The sequence below is a fragment of the Brassica rapa genome, chromosome A04 (genome assembly GCF_000309985.2).
Source record: "Brassica rapa cultivar Chiifu-401-42 chromosome A04, CAAS_Brap_v3.01, whole genome shotgun sequence".
In the NCBI taxonomy this organism is placed as follows: Eukaryota; Viridiplantae; Streptophyta; class Magnoliopsida; order Brassicales; family Brassicaceae; genus Brassica; species Brassica rapa.
This window is the reverse complement of record NC_024798.2, coordinates 18933233-18949993: the sequence shown is the minus strand read 5'-3', so window position 1 is coordinate 18949993 and position 16761 is coordinate 18933233. Positions and strand designations below refer to the sequence as shown.

General features: G+C 38.3%; 5 protein-coding genes across 5 annotated transcripts; 4 read left to right on the top strand and 1 right to left on the bottom strand.

Annotated features, from left to right (window-relative positions):
• Nucleotides 1-159: 159 nt before the first annotated feature.
• On the top strand, nucleotides 160-2395 carry LOC103865621 (glucose-induced degradation protein 4 homolog). The gene is made up of 8 exons (XM_009143434.3): nucleotides 160-319; nucleotides 409-467; nucleotides 1215-1358; nucleotides 1458-1531; nucleotides 1614-1668; nucleotides 1741-1803; nucleotides 1873-2000; nucleotides 2108-2395. Exons 1-8 carry the CDS (start codon nucleotides 274-276, stop codon nucleotides 2184-2186), a joined length of 648 nt encoding a protein of 215 aa, XP_009141682.1. The 5' UTR covers nucleotides 160-273; the 3' UTR covers nucleotides 2187-2395.
• A 255-nt stretch (nucleotides 2396-2650) lies between these two features.
• LOC103865620 (protein FAR-RED ELONGATED HYPOCOTYL 1) lies at nucleotides 2651-4235 on the top strand. Its single transcript, XM_009143433.3, has 3 exons — nucleotides 2651-2975; nucleotides 3433-3887; nucleotides 3964-4235. The coding sequence occupies exons 1-3, from the start codon at nucleotides 2926-2928 to the stop codon at nucleotides 4038-4040; spliced, it is 582 nt and encodes a 193-aa protein (XP_009141681.1). The 5' UTR covers nucleotides 2651-2925; the 3' UTR covers nucleotides 4041-4235.
• Nucleotides 4236-4486: 251 nt separating this feature from the next.
• On the top strand, nucleotides 4487-9244 carry LOC103865619 (WD repeat-containing protein 44). Its single transcript, XM_009143432.3, has 6 exons — nucleotides 4487-7398; nucleotides 7591-7748; nucleotides 7838-7889; nucleotides 7974-8056; nucleotides 8137-8230; nucleotides 8404-9244. The coding sequence occupies exons 1-6, from the start codon at nucleotides 5778-5780 to the stop codon at nucleotides 9090-9092; spliced, it is 2697 nt and encodes an 898-aa protein (XP_009141680.3). The 5' UTR covers nucleotides 4487-5777; the 3' UTR covers nucleotides 9093-9244.
• A 758-nt stretch (nucleotides 9245-10002) lies between these two features.
• On the top strand, nucleotides 10003-11951 carry LOC103865618 (uncharacterized protein At2g37660, chloroplastic). The gene is made up of 7 exons (XM_009143431.3): nucleotides 10003-10363; nucleotides 10454-10725; nucleotides 10816-10852; nucleotides 11076-11173; nucleotides 11274-11335; nucleotides 11408-11531; nucleotides 11622-11951. The coding sequence occupies exons 1-7, from the start codon at nucleotides 10090-10092 to the stop codon at nucleotides 11739-11741; spliced, it is 987 nt and encodes a 328-aa protein (XP_009141679.1). The 5' UTR covers nucleotides 10003-10089; the 3' UTR covers nucleotides 11742-11951.
• A 2116-nt stretch (nucleotides 11952-14067) lies between these two features.
• Nucleotides 14068-16340, bottom strand: LOC103865617 (actin-1). Its single transcript, XM_009143430.3, has 4 exons — nucleotides 16187-16340; nucleotides 15748-15823; nucleotides 14672-15679; nucleotides 14068-14583 (listed from the first exon to the last, which is right to left on the bottom strand). Exons 2-4 carry the CDS (start codon nucleotides 15805-15807, stop codon nucleotides 14518-14520), a joined length of 1134 nt encoding a protein of 377 aa, XP_009141678.2. The 5' UTR covers nucleotides 15808-15823; nucleotides 16187-16340; the 3' UTR covers nucleotides 14068-14517.
• Between the last annotated feature and the right edge of the window lie 421 nt (nucleotides 16341-16761).

The following is a 16761-nucleotide window of genomic DNA, read 5'->3' as shown; positions in this document are numbered from 1 at the left end:
ATCACCCCTAATTAATCGGTTCGCAAGATTAACCGGTTTAACCGGATATGATGCGTGTTTATTGGACTCGAGCTCTGCCTACTGGGCTCTAGCCCATTTAAGGAATCACTTAACAATTCGGTTTAGAGGGCATCACCCCTAGTTAATCGAAATTAACCGGTTTAACCGGATATGATTTGTGTTTAATGGGCTCCGAGCCCATTTCATTGTATTGATCTCGATTACGTACGGACGCGATCAGACGACGACGACGACGACGACAGGGGGAAGAAAATGCCGGTGAGAGTTGTCGAGAGCAACGCGGCTCCCCAGGTTTCAGGTTTCTCCCTTCTTCTTCCTAGTTTTGAATTTAGGGTTTTCCGATTGAGATTCTGTCTCTCAGAGTTAATTGGATTGTTGCCATTTTAGGAAATGATCCTGGGAATCGATCACCACTTCCGCCTAGCTCACTTCTCGCCGCCGGCCAGGTAAAAAACGATTCAACTTATGTTTAAAAAATTATAACTTTCTTTGTAGGATTGTTATGGGTTGGTAGCAATCTTGTGCATCTGTGTGTATGTATGCACAATCATTAAGCAGAGAGTCTGAGGATAAGTATATATACAAGTAAAGAAACTATGTTCTTGAAAAGTCATGTGGTGTTTTTCAATTAGTAGAATTGAAATGGCTCCCGGGTTGAGAATCAGTTTGTAATGTGGTACTAATTGCAATTAAAGTTAGCTAAGATGTTTATTTTTTGGGAGCAGCGTTATTGCAAGACAAGAAGGAGAGTGCTGATTTTCACTGTTGTTTGGCTACTTAGGAATGCCAAAAAGGATAAAAGATGTCGTGTCATTTTGTTCAGACACAAATATTGTCAGATCAAATGTGGTACTAATAGGAATTGCAACACGTTTTCATTAAAGTTAGCTAAGATGCTTAGTGTAATTGCAAGACAAGAAGGCTATTTGGGAAAGACACAAGGCATAAAAGATCGCATGTGTTATTGTTTAGACACAAGCGTTGTTCATAGGCACCAAACATCTTGGGAACATGACTTGTTAGCTTTGTCTGCATTAATTGGCTTGTGTTGGACTGTATGCTGAATCCAAGTGAAATTATATTAAACATAAGTTGTAGAACAATCACTAGCTCCAACAGAGTGTTTTATTCATAGTGAGCGTTAAGATGAGGGCTTTTGAGTTGTGGCATTCTTGCGTGTTTTTATACTGCAGGCGTTTTCTGGTACGCAAAATGTCTCTAATCAACAGAAGGAGGAAGCTTGGAGAGTTAACGTCCAGATACAGGGAGTTGACCTTGAGCATGGCTATCTTTGTGGCACTATGGAAGCTCTAAACGTTCCCATGGCAGACACACCTGTAATCCCCTTACACCTCTTACTCGTTTATTGCTCTCATGTTGCTTCCCTTTGGAATTGAATTAGGGAAAACAATGCTTGACTGTGTTATGCGTGTCAGGTCATAACATTCTGGGAAGGGGAGATTGTTGATGGAAAGAATTATACTTTTTACACCGGAAAATGGGAAGCCACGTATGTTCCATACCCTTTTTCTTAAAGAGATGAAGCTCATGATTTCTCATTGTGCACACATTCTTACAATCATTTGTCACAGGAGGGAAGATGATATGAGACATTGGTCAAAGTTCCCATCTTTTGCACCTCTTCAGGTATAATGCTCTACTCACTTGATTGTAGTGTCATTAACATCTCATGAGTCACGCTCTGAACTAATCCTGCAGGGACAAGTTGAATCTGACGGTGGGAGGCAATTGGATCTTAGCAATTACCCTTACATATTTATGGTAAAACACTTTCAGTTTCATATTGATTCTGGTCATCCATTTCTCTGAGGTTTATATATGGTGATGCAGAGATGGAAAGAGCAATACTTTGTAAACGTTGGCACAGATTGTGGACTAACGATAGCTGGATTTTACTACGTATGCTTCTCCTGCAGTGACGGATCCATCAGCGGCTTCTACTATGATCCTAACAGCAGGTTAGTCCAATATCTTCCTCATGACACAAACCATAATTATCTGTTGTTGTTGGCTTGGTATACAAATGTTGATTAATCTTGCTGCTATGTTTGGTTTTTTTGACCAGTCCGTTTCAGAAGCTGGAGCTGAAAACAGTTAACGAAGGAAGAACTGGTTTCAGCTTCTCTTCTTACGAGTTGCAATGATGAAAGCAAAAGAAAAAAAGCAGCAGACAGCGCCATATGATAGCCCTCGTGGACACATGGCAGGCACGTGATCCATTGATCAAGTAACACTGTGATAGATAGAAAACTAAAATACTATTTTGTCATCATGGTACGAGACTAAACATTTCAAGACAATACCACATTTTCCAAAAATAATGAAATTATCCAAAAATAATACTTCTACAAAATAAGGTTTTCTATATTCTTAGAATGTTACAGAAGAAAACAAGTTGTGATGGTTGGACAAAGAAAGCAAAAAAAAGAAGCAAGTTGTATTTTTAGAAATAAAATAATAATAATTACATTTTGAAATATGTTGAAAATAATATAAACAATTATCTTGGTATTTTTGGGAGCTGGTAAAATGATAAATATTTATACAAATGTACAAAAGAAGTTTAAATATTTAGACCTCATCCAAAGCCCATAAAATCGTTATGGAGTAAAAAAGGGTCCAGTGAAAGGAGATGGGTCGCCTCTCCAGCGCATGGATTCTTCTCCCAGTGTAGAACACGCGCGAAATCGAACATCGTATTAACAAGATCGACGGTTTATCTAACTTCGTAGAGTACACACTCTCCTGCGTCGACATGTGGAACTATTTATGATCGATTTTAGTATTTTAAAGTTTCCGGTTCCAGATATTAACGACCCTCCGAAAGAGGAAAGAGCATTATTCATCATTTAAAATTATCTTTGAACTCTCTCTCAGCGATCTATGCCTGAAGAGGAAGTTGATAACAAGAAGCCATTGTCTGAGCTTAGCAGGTTTTAGTTTCTGAACCTCTTCCTCTTACTATTTTGCTACTCGGGTTTTGTAATAAGTCTTGTGTATTTAGGATTCTCAAATACTAGATCTCCGTGTATTATAGTCTCACAATGGTTAGTGTTTAGTTCAGAAATTAAATTTCGTCCTCTTCTGATCCCTCTTCCCAGTTCTTGAAGAGTCATAGATGGAGAAGATGATTAATTTGTAACTTATATGTGTTCATGTCAATGGTTGACCAAATTACACCTCTAGAGGATGATTGAGAGTACTGTCTTTATATTAGCTTATTATAATAAATGTGACTTATAATTGTCGATTTCTTATGAACCTTTATAATCAAGTTCAAGATCAATAAAATTGATTAACTATTTGAGGATTAAGATCCACTATACGTTTATGTTTATAGTGAAAATCTAAGAGGTTCTCATTTATTTGCTGTTATTTGGTTTCTTGCAGTTTCCATCACATGATCAGTAATAAAAATTTGTTGAAAATGGAAGCAGTTGAAGTGAGCAAGAAGAGGAAGTTTCAGACGGATCAATCAGAGTTATCATTATTACCTTTGTCCAAGCATGCTTGTTTTGACAATGCTGCTTGTTCCGACAATACCAATGCCAGATCAGAGCTTGATTCAGAGTGTTCAGTGTCATGTCTGAACTCAACTTCTATGGAATGTGAAAATGAGATTGAAATGAAAGAGGAATCATCCGGATCTTGTAGTGAAGACAAGATGGTTTCATTTGAAAGCCATCTTGATTTCATCTATGGCAGCCAAAACCTAGAGGATTTTTCAGACAAAGACATTGAAAACATTCTCTACCTTGATGACGAAGAAGAACAAGACGAAGCTAATGGGTGTAGTATTGATGCTAAGTATGTTCTGTCTTCTGGGAGATGGACTGTTGACCAAGGTACAAACCGATTCTTGGATTTGTCCATACCGATTCCCTGAACCGGAAATTCACTAACTTGGTTTCGCGTGTGCAGATTCTCCTCAACATGCCATAAATAAGCCCACGATTGATCAAGAGTTCGAGCAATACTTCTCAACGCTGATGCTGTGACGAATTGATGTTAGACTCAAAACATATATGATGTATATAGAGAGCGGCATTGATTGTGTACTCTCGTAACGTTTTTATTCTTGTGAACAATAAAACCTTAATCTCAAAGTGTGATTAGAGAAGTTTGTTTAAAATGTTTATGAACAGTAAACAGAAAATAGTAGTGGTAGATTCATGTCTCCAATCAAAACAAAACATTATACTCCCACTAGTATCTCAAAAATCTTGCTTGCTCAAACATTCATTGCACCTTCATCAGTCATACTGGGGAAATAAACAATCCTCGCATCAATGCTTCTGGTCCCCCGGTGATGCACATATAGCTGCTCATATCCAAGCTCCTTCAAACGTTCTCTCTCAACCATATGGTTTTTCCTTAACTGATTATACTAATAAAACCACATTTTGATTATGTTGATTATGAAGAATAGTTTAAAATCCCTTCTTAACACGGTCAACATATTTCTGAAAAAAGAATACAAATCTCAAACACGTCTCATTATGGTCAAAAGTCCTCATAATACTGTAATCGTTTCTATTAAGCATATACATATTTTATTAACCCCAAAACTAATTAAACGATGTTCTTCCACATACTATACATATGTGATTCATGTGAAGATCAAGCAGTTCCACTAATCAAACGTGTTGCCATGATGGTCAAGACTAGGATTCAGTGCAGTTGCATATCTATCTTCTTGTCCAGTGCAGCCTAAATCCCAAGCAGTGCCGTGCGAAAGGTTTTAGGTGCCTAAGGCAAGTTTTAAAAATAAATTTATATATAACTATAAAAAAAAAAAATTTTCTAATACAATATATCACTTTCGCGAAATACATCAGTTTAACACTTACAAGAATAAGTTTTTTTTTTTAACGCTGATTTATTATGATCTTACAATTATGATATAGGAAATATTACATAGACGATTCGACAACCGACAATACTACCTGCCTTATGAAAACCTACAAGAATAAGTTAATTACGTAAATATGCTATGTTATGTCCTATAAGAAAAAAGTATATGGATTTAGAAATTGAGTTATTCGAATCTCGTGGAAAGTTTTTTTTAGAAATAAATTTAAGTAACTAAACTAAAAATTATTTTAAATTTTGGAGCCCTAGAAAACGTAATATTATTCGGGGGCCTAAGGCGAATGCCTTTTTCAATAGACTGTAAGCACGCCTCTGATCCCAAGCCCCAAGATGCAAGCAAAAGTACATTATAGTAAGAAAACTTTAGAAAAGTTGTTTTATATTTAAGGATTCAATAAAAACATTTGTAGTAATAAAATTTTAGAAAATTTTGATAAAAAATAAAAAGCTAACATTAGTTATAGAATATACTATTTTTCTTTATTCTTTTTGTTTAACACGTAAAGTGGAACATATGATGTGTTCATATTAAACCCGAACCAAAACGTAAATACTTTCCAAAGATGAGCACAAAACATGCTTCCACGATCATTGGTTGAATCATGTCTGAAAAAAAAATCATGAAAAAAAATTAAGATTGAAAAATGAACGTGAGGAGATGTCTTACAAAGAGAAACACGTCTTGACACTTTCCCCATAATACCCGATTTGCCCATCCTTCCATAATCAACCATCATCATCATCTCCGACAAAGGCCAAATCTTTTGAAACTCTGTTCTGTTTTTTTCTTTAAAATAACTCTGTTCAATTTCGCATGCAATTTAAATTAGTTTCCTCAACATTACGAATCATTGGAGGAGAAGATGGAGAACGGTGGAAACAAGATGCATCGGAAGAGAACAATGACGATGGACTGGGCAGGATTAGGAGATTTCGAAGACGACGACGACAGGTTCTTCGAAACGCACGACCGTCTCTCCTCCGCCCTCACATTCGACATGGCAAACTCCTCCTCCGACGAGGAGGAAGAAGAGGATTTCGACGACTGCCGCCACTCCTTCTCCTCCGCCGTCTCCTCCATGACCTCCGCCTCACGAAAGTTCCGTACATCAACCACCATGATGTCTCCCGATTACGATATCTGGATGGCGGCTCCGGGATCGATCTCAGAGCGCCGCCGTCGTCTCCTCCACGGGATGGGCCTCGCCAGCAACAAGGACATGGTCAACGCCGTGTCCATCCGCCGCGTCATCTCCAACGCTGCTATTCTCGATAATAATAATAATAATAATCATAACAACAACAAGAATGGTGAGGTTGAAACAGAGGATCACGACAATGCTCTGTTCGCACGGTCGAGATCCGAGTCGGACATCGAGAGGTTCTTTATCGAGAAGCGGAGAAAAGAGGAGGTTCTCGGGAAAGTCTCTAAGCATCGTTTGACGAGAACGTACTCCACGATGGGAGTTAGTTCTCGGACGAGAATCTTCCAGCAGCAGCACCAGACACCGATCAGACAATCATCCCCTGCTTTGACGTCGGTGACGTCGTCGTCGAAATCAAGACTCGGTGCGTTTTTCTTGATCAAGAACCTCGACACGGGGAAGGAGTTTATAGTCAACGAGTACAACGAAGACGGGATGTGGAATAGGCTGAGTGATTTACAAACGGGGAAGCAGCTAACGTTGGAGGAGTTTGAGAAATGCGTTGGGTACTCCCCCGTGGTGAAGGAGCTTATGCGTAGAGAGAATGTCAACAGGATCAACTACGAGCCCTTTGTTGATCTTCGGAAGTTCAACTCTTATTTATCGAAAAGCGTGAGGCTGAGTAAGAGGAGAGGAGCCGCGTTGCTGAAGAACATAAAAGGTGTGGCTCACTCCATGAGTTTACGAGGTGTAGATAAAGATGTAACCGATAGTGATAGTCCTAGAAAAGGGAAAGATAATAAACATGGGAAGGCTAATGAGTGGGTGAAGGTGAGACCAACGGGGAAGTCTTACAAGGAGCTAAGCGCGTTGCATATGTGTCAAGAGATACAGGCTCACGAGGGTTCGATTTGGACTATTAAGTTTAGTCCTGACGCTCATTATCTAGCGAGTGGGGGACATGATCAAGTCATTCATGTGTGGGAGGTGCAAGAATGTGAGTTGATGTCTATGAATGAAGGGAGTCTCACGCCGATACATCCATCGCTTTGCGACTCTGCTGGGAATGAGATGGCTGTAGTTGAGAAGAAGAAGAAAGGGAAAGGCTCGACCGGGAGGAAGAACAGCAATCAGATTCCGGATTATGTTCATGTTCCTGAAACGGTGTTTTCGTTTTCGGAGAAGCCTGTTTGCTCTTTGAAAGGTCATTTAGCTGATATTTTGGATCTGTCATGGTCTAAATCTCAGCTTCTTTTGTCGTCTTCTATGGATAAAACAGTCAGGTTATGGGATCTTGAAACCAGGACATGTCTCAAATTGTTTGCTCACAATGACTATGGTGAGACACATTCTGTTTATTTGTCTTTTTTCTTTAAATTCATTAGATATTAGACTTTCCTAAACATATGACTCCTTAGACACTTACTAGTTAATATAAGAATTGTAGCCAACTAGGCCAACTCTTGTTAGTTTATTTGTCTTTTTCACATTTTAACTTCCTATTTTGACCATAGTCCATTTGATTCAACAGTGACATGCATTCAGTTTAACCCAGTGGATGAAAACTATTTCATAAGTGGGTCGCTTGATGCTAAGATAAGGATATGGAGTATACAGAATCGGCAGGTTGTTGATTGGAGTGATCTTCATGAAATGGTCACTGCTGCTTGCTACACTCCAGACGGTCAGGTATCAGCTCTGTTTCTTGCACTAGTCTTCTATATATAATCCATTACGATTCTTTCAATGATAGAATCTTGATTTTCTTGATTTTGAAGGGTGCATTCATCGGATCAAATAAAGGAATCTGCCGTGCTTACGATACAGAAGGTTCTCCCTGAGCTCTGTCTGAATTCAAACATCACTTCCCAGTTGAATACTCTATTTAAGTGTTGTGTTTCTTGTGTAGAACAGACTGTAAGCTGAATCAAACTAATCAGATTGATCTCCAGGCTCATAAGAAAAAACAATCAAAAAATAAGATCACCAGTTTTCAGGTACATCTCTTTATAAAGAACCGTTAAGACTTGCCTAAACAAACACCGTGTAATGCAAGTAAACTTTTCATATATTGTAGTTTTCTCCGGTGAATCCATCAGAAGTTCTTGTCACATCAGCTGACTCGCGGATTAGAATCCTAGACGGTTCCGAAGTTATTCACAAATTCAAAGGTAAAATTCTCATTACACAAGTTAATATTAAATAATATAAGATATATAAACCAATCCACTTATCACACCGATCCGTTTTAAAACGAAAGTGGTAACTTAATAATACTTTGGACATATGTTCTACCCGTTCTCTCCAAAAGAATATAAACAAAAGTTGACCGTTTTGTTTACAGGCTTTAGAAATACAAGCAGCCAAATCTCAGCTTCGTATAGCCAAGATGGAAAGTATATAATCTGTGCGAGCGAAGACTCTCAGGTTTATATGTGGAAACGAGACAGTCACCGAACATCCTCCGAAACAGGCAGAAGATCTTCAAACACGACACAATCACACGAACATTTCGAATGCAAAAACGTCTCAGCAGCTGTCCCATGGCACGGTCACGTTAGAGGCGAACCACCACCGGTCCAAATGCACTCAAAACGCCACTCAAAGCGCATATCCACTTCGAGCCAGCCTTCATCCGCCGTAAGCTCACCAACAAGAGAAGAAACCTCGGCCACCACGGCTGCGCCAATCCGGCACAAGAAACCGGGATTACCACCCATCCCTAAGAGAATCACTCCGCAGCAACAACCGGAGGAAGAGGTTGGAGGTGAGGTAGGGAGCAGCGAGTCTTTTGGGTCGAGCATGAACGGTTCGGAGCAGCAGTCGTCGAGGTTTGGGGAGTCTCCGTCTATAAACACGTCGTCGAGGTTGTCTTCGTGGTCGTGGTTCGATAGCGGAGGACACGGTCCGCAAACTATACGGCCTACGGCTTGGGGGATGGTGATTGTGACAGCTACAGTTAACGGTGAGATACGGTCTTATCAGAATTTTGGGTTACCGAGAAGAGTCGGTCGTCAAACCACTTTGTTTTGATGTAAGAGAAACGACTTGTGTTTATTTTCTGTATTTTTGTTGTTATTGTTGTTGTTGCTTGTAGAGTACGTAAAGAAACCTAATTACAGAAACAACCGTCCTTTTGGTCTTGAGGGTCTCTCTCGACGTTTAAAATATTGAGTTGCCTCGTATCTCTCTCAAGTCTCGATATTATATGTAAGACTTCTCAATTCTACGTCAACTCCTCTTAAGGATAAGCATACCACATAGCAAGAGTTTCTTGCAAGTCTACAATAAATTAGTACTTAAATCGAATTTAAATGACCCAAACAAAATATTTGAGTTCACAGTCTGTAGGTAGAGAGAGAAAGGTTGTAATCCAGTTAATGCCTTAGATCATGGTCATTGGCACATTGCAGTTTCGCTAACAATATGCTGCATTTCTCTAAAATGTATTTCATGGTTCAAAAATGTTTCAAGTTAATTAATAAATAAGGAAAATTTCATGGTTCATGGGTCAAAAATCTAAAGCAGATTATGGTACTACAAATAATTATATCAAACCAATTAGTATGTTTTTAGTGAAACAAAATTAGTATAGTGATTTGATTAAATATTTATTGATGATTATATTAATTAATAAGAAAAAACATTATTAAAAAATTCAACATGATGAAATATAACTGTTAAATGTGGATTTTGTGATGATTTTATGGTCAAACATGGATTTTTTTAATGAATAAAATTGTTCAGTATACAGTAAATAAATCACTACATATGATTTTTTTTATAATAATAATTTTAGTTGTAAAATTGGATATAATAATTTTTATAATTTTATTACAATACATTAATGTAAAAAAATCGTGTTTTAAAAGATCGCTCCCGGCCCAAGTGAAAATCAGGCCCGTCGGCCGTCTCGAAGTGAAAATCAAACCATTCGAACGATAAGGTGACGTGGCGAGAATCTGAGAAACGATAAGGTGTGTCTCCTCCGACTCTCTCGTCATCGTCTGAGCTTACCAAACTCCAGTCAATGGCGATGACAACGACTACACTCTTCCATGCACTTGTTCCTTCCAACACTTACAAACCAGGAGCTGTCTCCTCTTCCTTCGTCTCAGTTCCTCGCTCCTCAACTCCACCTTCTTCGCCCTCTCTCCAGTTCCGCTCGCTTGTTTCAGACACGACGTCGATCTACGGTCGGAGGAAGTTTACCGGAAATCTCAGAAGAGTATCCTTAACCGTCTCCGCCGCCGCAGCAGCTGAGCCTCTCACTGTCCTCGTCACCGGTGCCGGTGGAAGAACAGGTTATCTCTCTCTCTCTCTTTCTTGTCCATCACGTTATAGCTGATCATGTTTTCAAGAACGCTAAGAAGAATTTTTCCTATGCGTTTCAGGGCAAATCGTGTACAAGAAGCTGAAGGAGAGGGCGGATCAGTTCGTGGCGAGAGGTTTGGTGAGGACGAAAGAGAGCAAGGAGAAGATCGGTGGAGAGGATGAAGTGTTCGTCGGAGATATTCGTGACCCTGAGGCCATTGCTCCTGCTGTGCAAGGGATTGATGCTTTGGTCATTCTTACGAGCGCTGTGCCGAAGATGAAACCTGGTTTTGATCCTAGCAAAGGAGAGAGACCTGAGTTCTACTTTGAAGAAGGAGCTTATCCTGAACAGGTGACAACAACTAGTGACTAGTGACTAGTTTGTTTTTGTTGGGTGAAACCATTCTTGTTTGGTTTTTGATTCTTTGTCTTTCATTTGTAGGTTGATTGGATTGGTCAGAAGAATCAGATAGATGCTGGTTTGTAATCATTTCTTTAAGCTTTTTATTTATATTATGTAGAGATTAATAGGCCACTAACCTTATACTCTTCTAAAGTTTCAATGGGACATAATTAATATATAAAAGACTTGGACCGTTCCACGGATTGCTAACTGGTTTTGAGTTGGAAGTTTCGAATACTTAACACTTTTGCATGTGTCTTTATAGAGAGACCCTTGATGATCTTGTCTTTTTTGAACAGCTAAGGCAGCTGGAGTTAAGCAGATTGTTTTGGTTGGGTCAATGGGAGGAACAAACATAAACAACCCCTTGAATAGTATTGGCAATGCCAACATTCTGGTGATTCCTCTTTCTTTGTTTTTTCTTGAACAGGGAAGATGAGTTTGACAGCAAAAAAAAATGTTCACAATCTTTAAGCATGGTTCTGTAAAATTTGTAGGTTTGGAAGAGGAAAGCTGAGCAGTACTTGGCTGACTCCGGTATTCCATACACCATCATCAGGTTAGACCTTGCATATGATTTATAATTGTGATGGAGGAATCTAATCTTACAAATATTCGTTGTGGAAACCAGAGCTGGCGGTCTGCAGGACAAGGAAGGTGGCATTCGAGAACTAATTGTGGGAAAAGATGACGAGATTCTTGAGACAGAAATGAGAACAATCGCAAGGGCTGATGTTGCTGAAGTCTGCGTTCAGGTGTGTGTACATTAGAACTGTTGCACCATATTTAAAAAAAAAAAATCAGTTTGTGTCTCCTCTAATCCATGGTGTGTCTTATTCGAGCAGGCGTTGCAGCTCGAGGAGGCAAAGTTTAAAGCACTTGATCTGGCCTCAAAGCCAGAGGGAACAGGCACCCCAACAAAGGATTTCAAGGCACTTTTCGCTCAAGTTACCGCTCGGTTTTGATCTTCTGTTACTTTGTCTTTGTAGCAGAGTCATAGGATTAGAGACTGAGAGGGATAATAAGTTCATTATGTGAGATAAACATGTCTGAATCAGCTCTTTCTATATTTTTCAAGGGGTCTTCCCCTAAGTATATTTTGTATGCACCATTCACAAAATCCCAAAGTCGAAAAGATCGGGATTGATCTTCGCTATCAAGTTTAGGACACCGTCTCTTCAGCTTTCTACTTTGACTGACTCATCATGCAAGTTCTCAGCCCTGTACAGACAAATAACAACAGTATACTCATCCTTGTCGATATCAAGAACTTGAAACTCAATAGAATCCCACTTCTTACCAATTTCTTTGTACTCAAATGTCCCACCAATGTGTGAATGGACTATCATGTAAAAATATATTGGGAGCCTCTACGGTTATGCAGTCAATGCACTTGATTCCATTGACTACATAACCAATCAATCAGTTGGAATCTCAAATTAACCAAGAAAAGGGAAAAGTGTTGTTTTGAAATAGTTTCACGCATCACAAAAGTATAGAAGTTGATTTTAGTTGAGTTGAAATGTTGATCTCATTAGAAGAACCCGCTGTACATATTGGGTAAAATTTGATGTTGGTAGAGCAAGAGTCAAACATTTTGGTCATAAACCATAATGAAAAAAAAAAAAAAAAAAAAGAGAAGAGCTCTAGAATTTTGTCAACAACAAGATACAATATAATATCATATTTGAAACATCTTTTCTTGAAATATATGCCGGCTAACAGTATGATGATGAAATTTTGTTTGAATTGTAGGTCTCTCACAATGTGTAGGTGAAAAGATAAACACAAACATAGTTCTCGTTATTTTCATCTCCTTTTTTTAGTTTTTCAGTTCCTGAAATAAAGGTCATAATACATATCATTTAACATGTTTTTGTCCACTTCGTAAGTTTGAAGAACATACAGAAAATGAGTTTCATTATTGAGAAAAAAACATAAGACTATGTAATAAATTTCTTCTGTACTATTTCCATGATTTAGTTTTCATAGTATGAAACAAAAGAACAAGACATACTTACATTTAGAGAATCATATATTTTCTCTTTGAAGACAAATTTGATAATGTGCAATATTTTCACAAACGATTATGATATACATAATTTGTATCATATTATAATTGTTAATTGATATATGCTTTCTGTCTCAGTTTTTTTTGTTTCATCTTCAATTTTGAGTTTGACTTCTTCAAAATCTTCTTACCACCTTGTGAAGAGGAGCTTCCTAATATAAATAACAAAGTCTTCTCATTAAGAAAAAATAGCAAAAAATAAGCAAAAAAATATAAGAAAATATTAAACAAAAATATAAGTAAAAATAATAACACATGTTTTTATTTTCATTAAAAAGAAAAAATGTTTATATTTTTCAAATAAACTAAAATGTTATCAAAAAGAATTCTGCATTCTTAAAATGTGGGTAAAATTCTAAAATTAATATTAAAGATTATGAAGATAAACAGGCTTGAGAGTTTGCAAAAGAGTTCTTCATCTTTTTCATAGTTTTTGCCGAGCCTTATGTCTACAGATTTTTCAATTTTCTTGTACGCCATCAAACGACATATCTCTCAGACTTTAAGCAGGCTTACTTAATATCTTCCATTGAAGCTTCAAGTCGTTTTATCATGTTGCTCTGTTCAATGAAAGATGAGAAACACCTTGGAGTTTACACTCTTAATTTCTTCACCTCCATCCACATGAGCTAGCAGTAGGTTAGACATTTATATCATAAAGTCATTTTCTTTTCGTTTAGACATTAGTACTTACTAACATTGACATTTGTAGACTGGGTTTCTATCTAATTAGTTGTTGTATTAGACTCATTTTTATGTCCTTTCTTGCTGGGAAGTGAAGTATGATTGTCTGAGACTTACTGATCAGTTGATTTCTCCTTTGACTTTACACTTTCTCCAAAACAGAAGTTCTATCTCATCATTGCTATTTTTCTCAACTTTTTCATAAGGCTTTTTTTACTTTGATTTTTGTCGAACTTAGACCGCGTCGATTGCTGCATTTCCTGGAGACTGCAGCGACTAAACAAGTTCCTGAATTGAAGAGAAGCTTCATTCTGTTCAGCGTCCTTCATCAGTCCAACATTTGCATCAATCATGTATAGCAGCTGCTCAATGAACGCTTCAGCCTTCACTTGAGTAGTCATCATTCAAATCTGAAATCATATATTGATCACAGATTCAAAACAACACGGATCCAACACAAGGCACATGTATTATATAACTCATACATCAAATTTAACCGTCGCCTACTAAAATCTCTTCTCCTCTTTCTTGTGTCATGTAGGCTTTTTTTGTTTCTTTGATAGTCTGGTGTCTACAATGCTAACTAGACTTTTAGGGATTTCTCAACTCAGATTTTATTGTATTTGTTTGTTTCTCTTCTTTAATCATTTGACGTCTCAAGCTTGGCGTTGAATCATAGGCACTGGCTCACAGCTGCAAAACTTTCCATAGCTTACAACTTTAATTGATAAAAGTTTGCAAAACGTAGAAAATATAAGAAAGAAGTTGTTGTTCAAAAGAAAAAGATAAGAAAAAAGTTGTTCAAAAAAAAAAAAAGATAAGAAAGAATTTGAAACACATTGCAATATAAAATAATTAAAGAAAGATGTCATTATTCATTAACAGATTACCATAAATTCTTGAACATGTCTAGCCAATCACAAAACATAACAGAACAGAAACAAAGAGCAGCATCAGTAAGAAAGAATGATCGAAACCCCCTGAACTTAGAAGCACTTCCTGTGAACAATGGACGGGCCTGACTCGTCGTACTCCGCCTTTGCTATCCACATCTGCACAAGTTAAAACAAAATTTGAATGGTTAAGTTGTGAACTCGGTTTAGTTGGTTTAGAGGAAGGAACTGATGGGACTGTGTGTACCTGCTGGAAGGTACTGAGAGAGGCCAAGATAGACCCTCCAATCCAGACAGAGTATTTCCTCTCCGGAGGAGCAACAACTTTGATCTTCATGCTGCTTGGAGCCAAAGCAGTGATCTCCTTACTCATTCTATCAGCAATCCCAGGGAACATTGTGGTTCCACCACTGAGCACAATGTTACCATACAAGTCCTTTCTAATATCCACATCACACTTCATTATAGAGTTATACGTCGTCTCATGGATACCTGGATTCTCCATACCAATCATAGACGGCTGGTAAAGAACCTCGGGACAACGGAACCGTTCAGCACCGATGGTGATCACTTGTCCATCAGGCATCTCGTAGTTCTTCTCAACAGACGAGCTTGTATTAGCCGTCTCGAGCTCCTGCTCGTAGTCAAGAGCAATGTAGCATAGCTTCTCCTTAATGTCTCTCACAATCTCACGCTCTGCTGTCGTGGTGAACGAGTAGCCACGCTCGGTTAATATCTTCATAAACGCGTCGGTGAGGTCACGGCCTGCGAGATCAAGACGCAGGATAGCGTGTGGAAGCGCGTAACCCTCGTAGATAGGTACCGTGTGGCTCACGCCATCTCCCGAGTCGAGCACGATACCAGTCGTACGGCCACTAGCGTAGAGTGAAAGCACGGCTTGAATGGCCACGTACATGGCGGGTGCATTGAAAGTCTCAAACATGATCTGAGTCATCTTCTCACGGTTAGCTTTAGGGTTGAGAGGAGCTTCGGTGAGGAGAATGGGATGCTCCTCAGGTGCAACGCGGAGCTCGTTGTAGAAAGTGTGGTGCCAAATCTTCTCCATGTCGTCCCAGTTGTTGACGATGCCGTGTTCGATAGGGTACTTGAGGGTTAAGATACCACGTTTTGATTGAGCCTCGTCGCCTACGTAAGCGTCTTTTTGTCCCATACCAACCATCACTCCTGTGTGACGTGGACGACCCACGATGCTGGGGAAGACAGCTCGTGGTGCATCATCTCCAGCAAAACCAGCCTAATTCAAACCAAAAGACACATTGATCATAGGACCAAGAAACAAACATAACTTATGAGTGATAATACCTTAACCATTCCAGTTCCATTGTCGCAAACAAGAGGTTGAATGTCTTCACCATCAGCCATTTTTAAAAAAACTTTTCTGCAAACCAAAAGGATTTGATTTTTATGTTTCCTCACGTTACTTTATTCAAACCCAACGACAATAATATTATCTTAGACCAATCTTGTAATAAAATAATAGAAAGACAAAACCAAAGCAGAGGATAAAAAAGGAGTCAATGTAATAAAAATAAAAATAGTTGAAGATTCTGGTCTATTAAACAAATAAGAAAAAATAAGATGATTACTAAACACAGATCGGAGAACATCTCAAAGGATATTGAGGTGGAATCGACATGACACCAATAGAGGAAGCAATGATAACAAGACAGACACCAGATGCAATAACAACAAAAACTCGCATTACAATGTAACAAATCAAATGAAGAGTGTAGAAAATTACCTGGGATCGAAAACTGAAGGAAGCCCGAGCGAAGAATGAAACGGAAGAAGAAGAGAGAAACAAATTGAAGGAGAAGCGTAGCTAAAACGGGTCCAAAGGCTCCTTCAAATTCGGCTCACCTCGTTTTCCACTACTTTTTTTAACTGACTTTTTAACCCTCTACTTCCACCACCATTCGGTAAATGTATAGGTTTTAACCAGAGCTTTCGGTTCGACCGGTACGGTTGATTGGTTTCAGCTGGAATTCAGTTTTGTTCAAATATATTTGTTAATTTTGGTAATAATGTTGGTTTAATTAGTATGTATGGTTGATTGTACCAATGTTTTTTACTTTTCTAATTTTTTATTATTTTAAATTACAAATATACCTATTTTATTTGAGAGGAAATTAGAGAGAAATTAGGTGATTAGTAATGGGGGAAAAGTGGGTAAATGATGATGATAAAGCGAAATAGAGATTTTTATTGTTCTGTTTTCATTTAATTATGAATCTATGATGAAAAGTGTGTTTTGTAAATTGTTTTCTATTTGGACCTTCATTTGATAAACTAGGGGCATAGCCCCCGCGCAAGCGC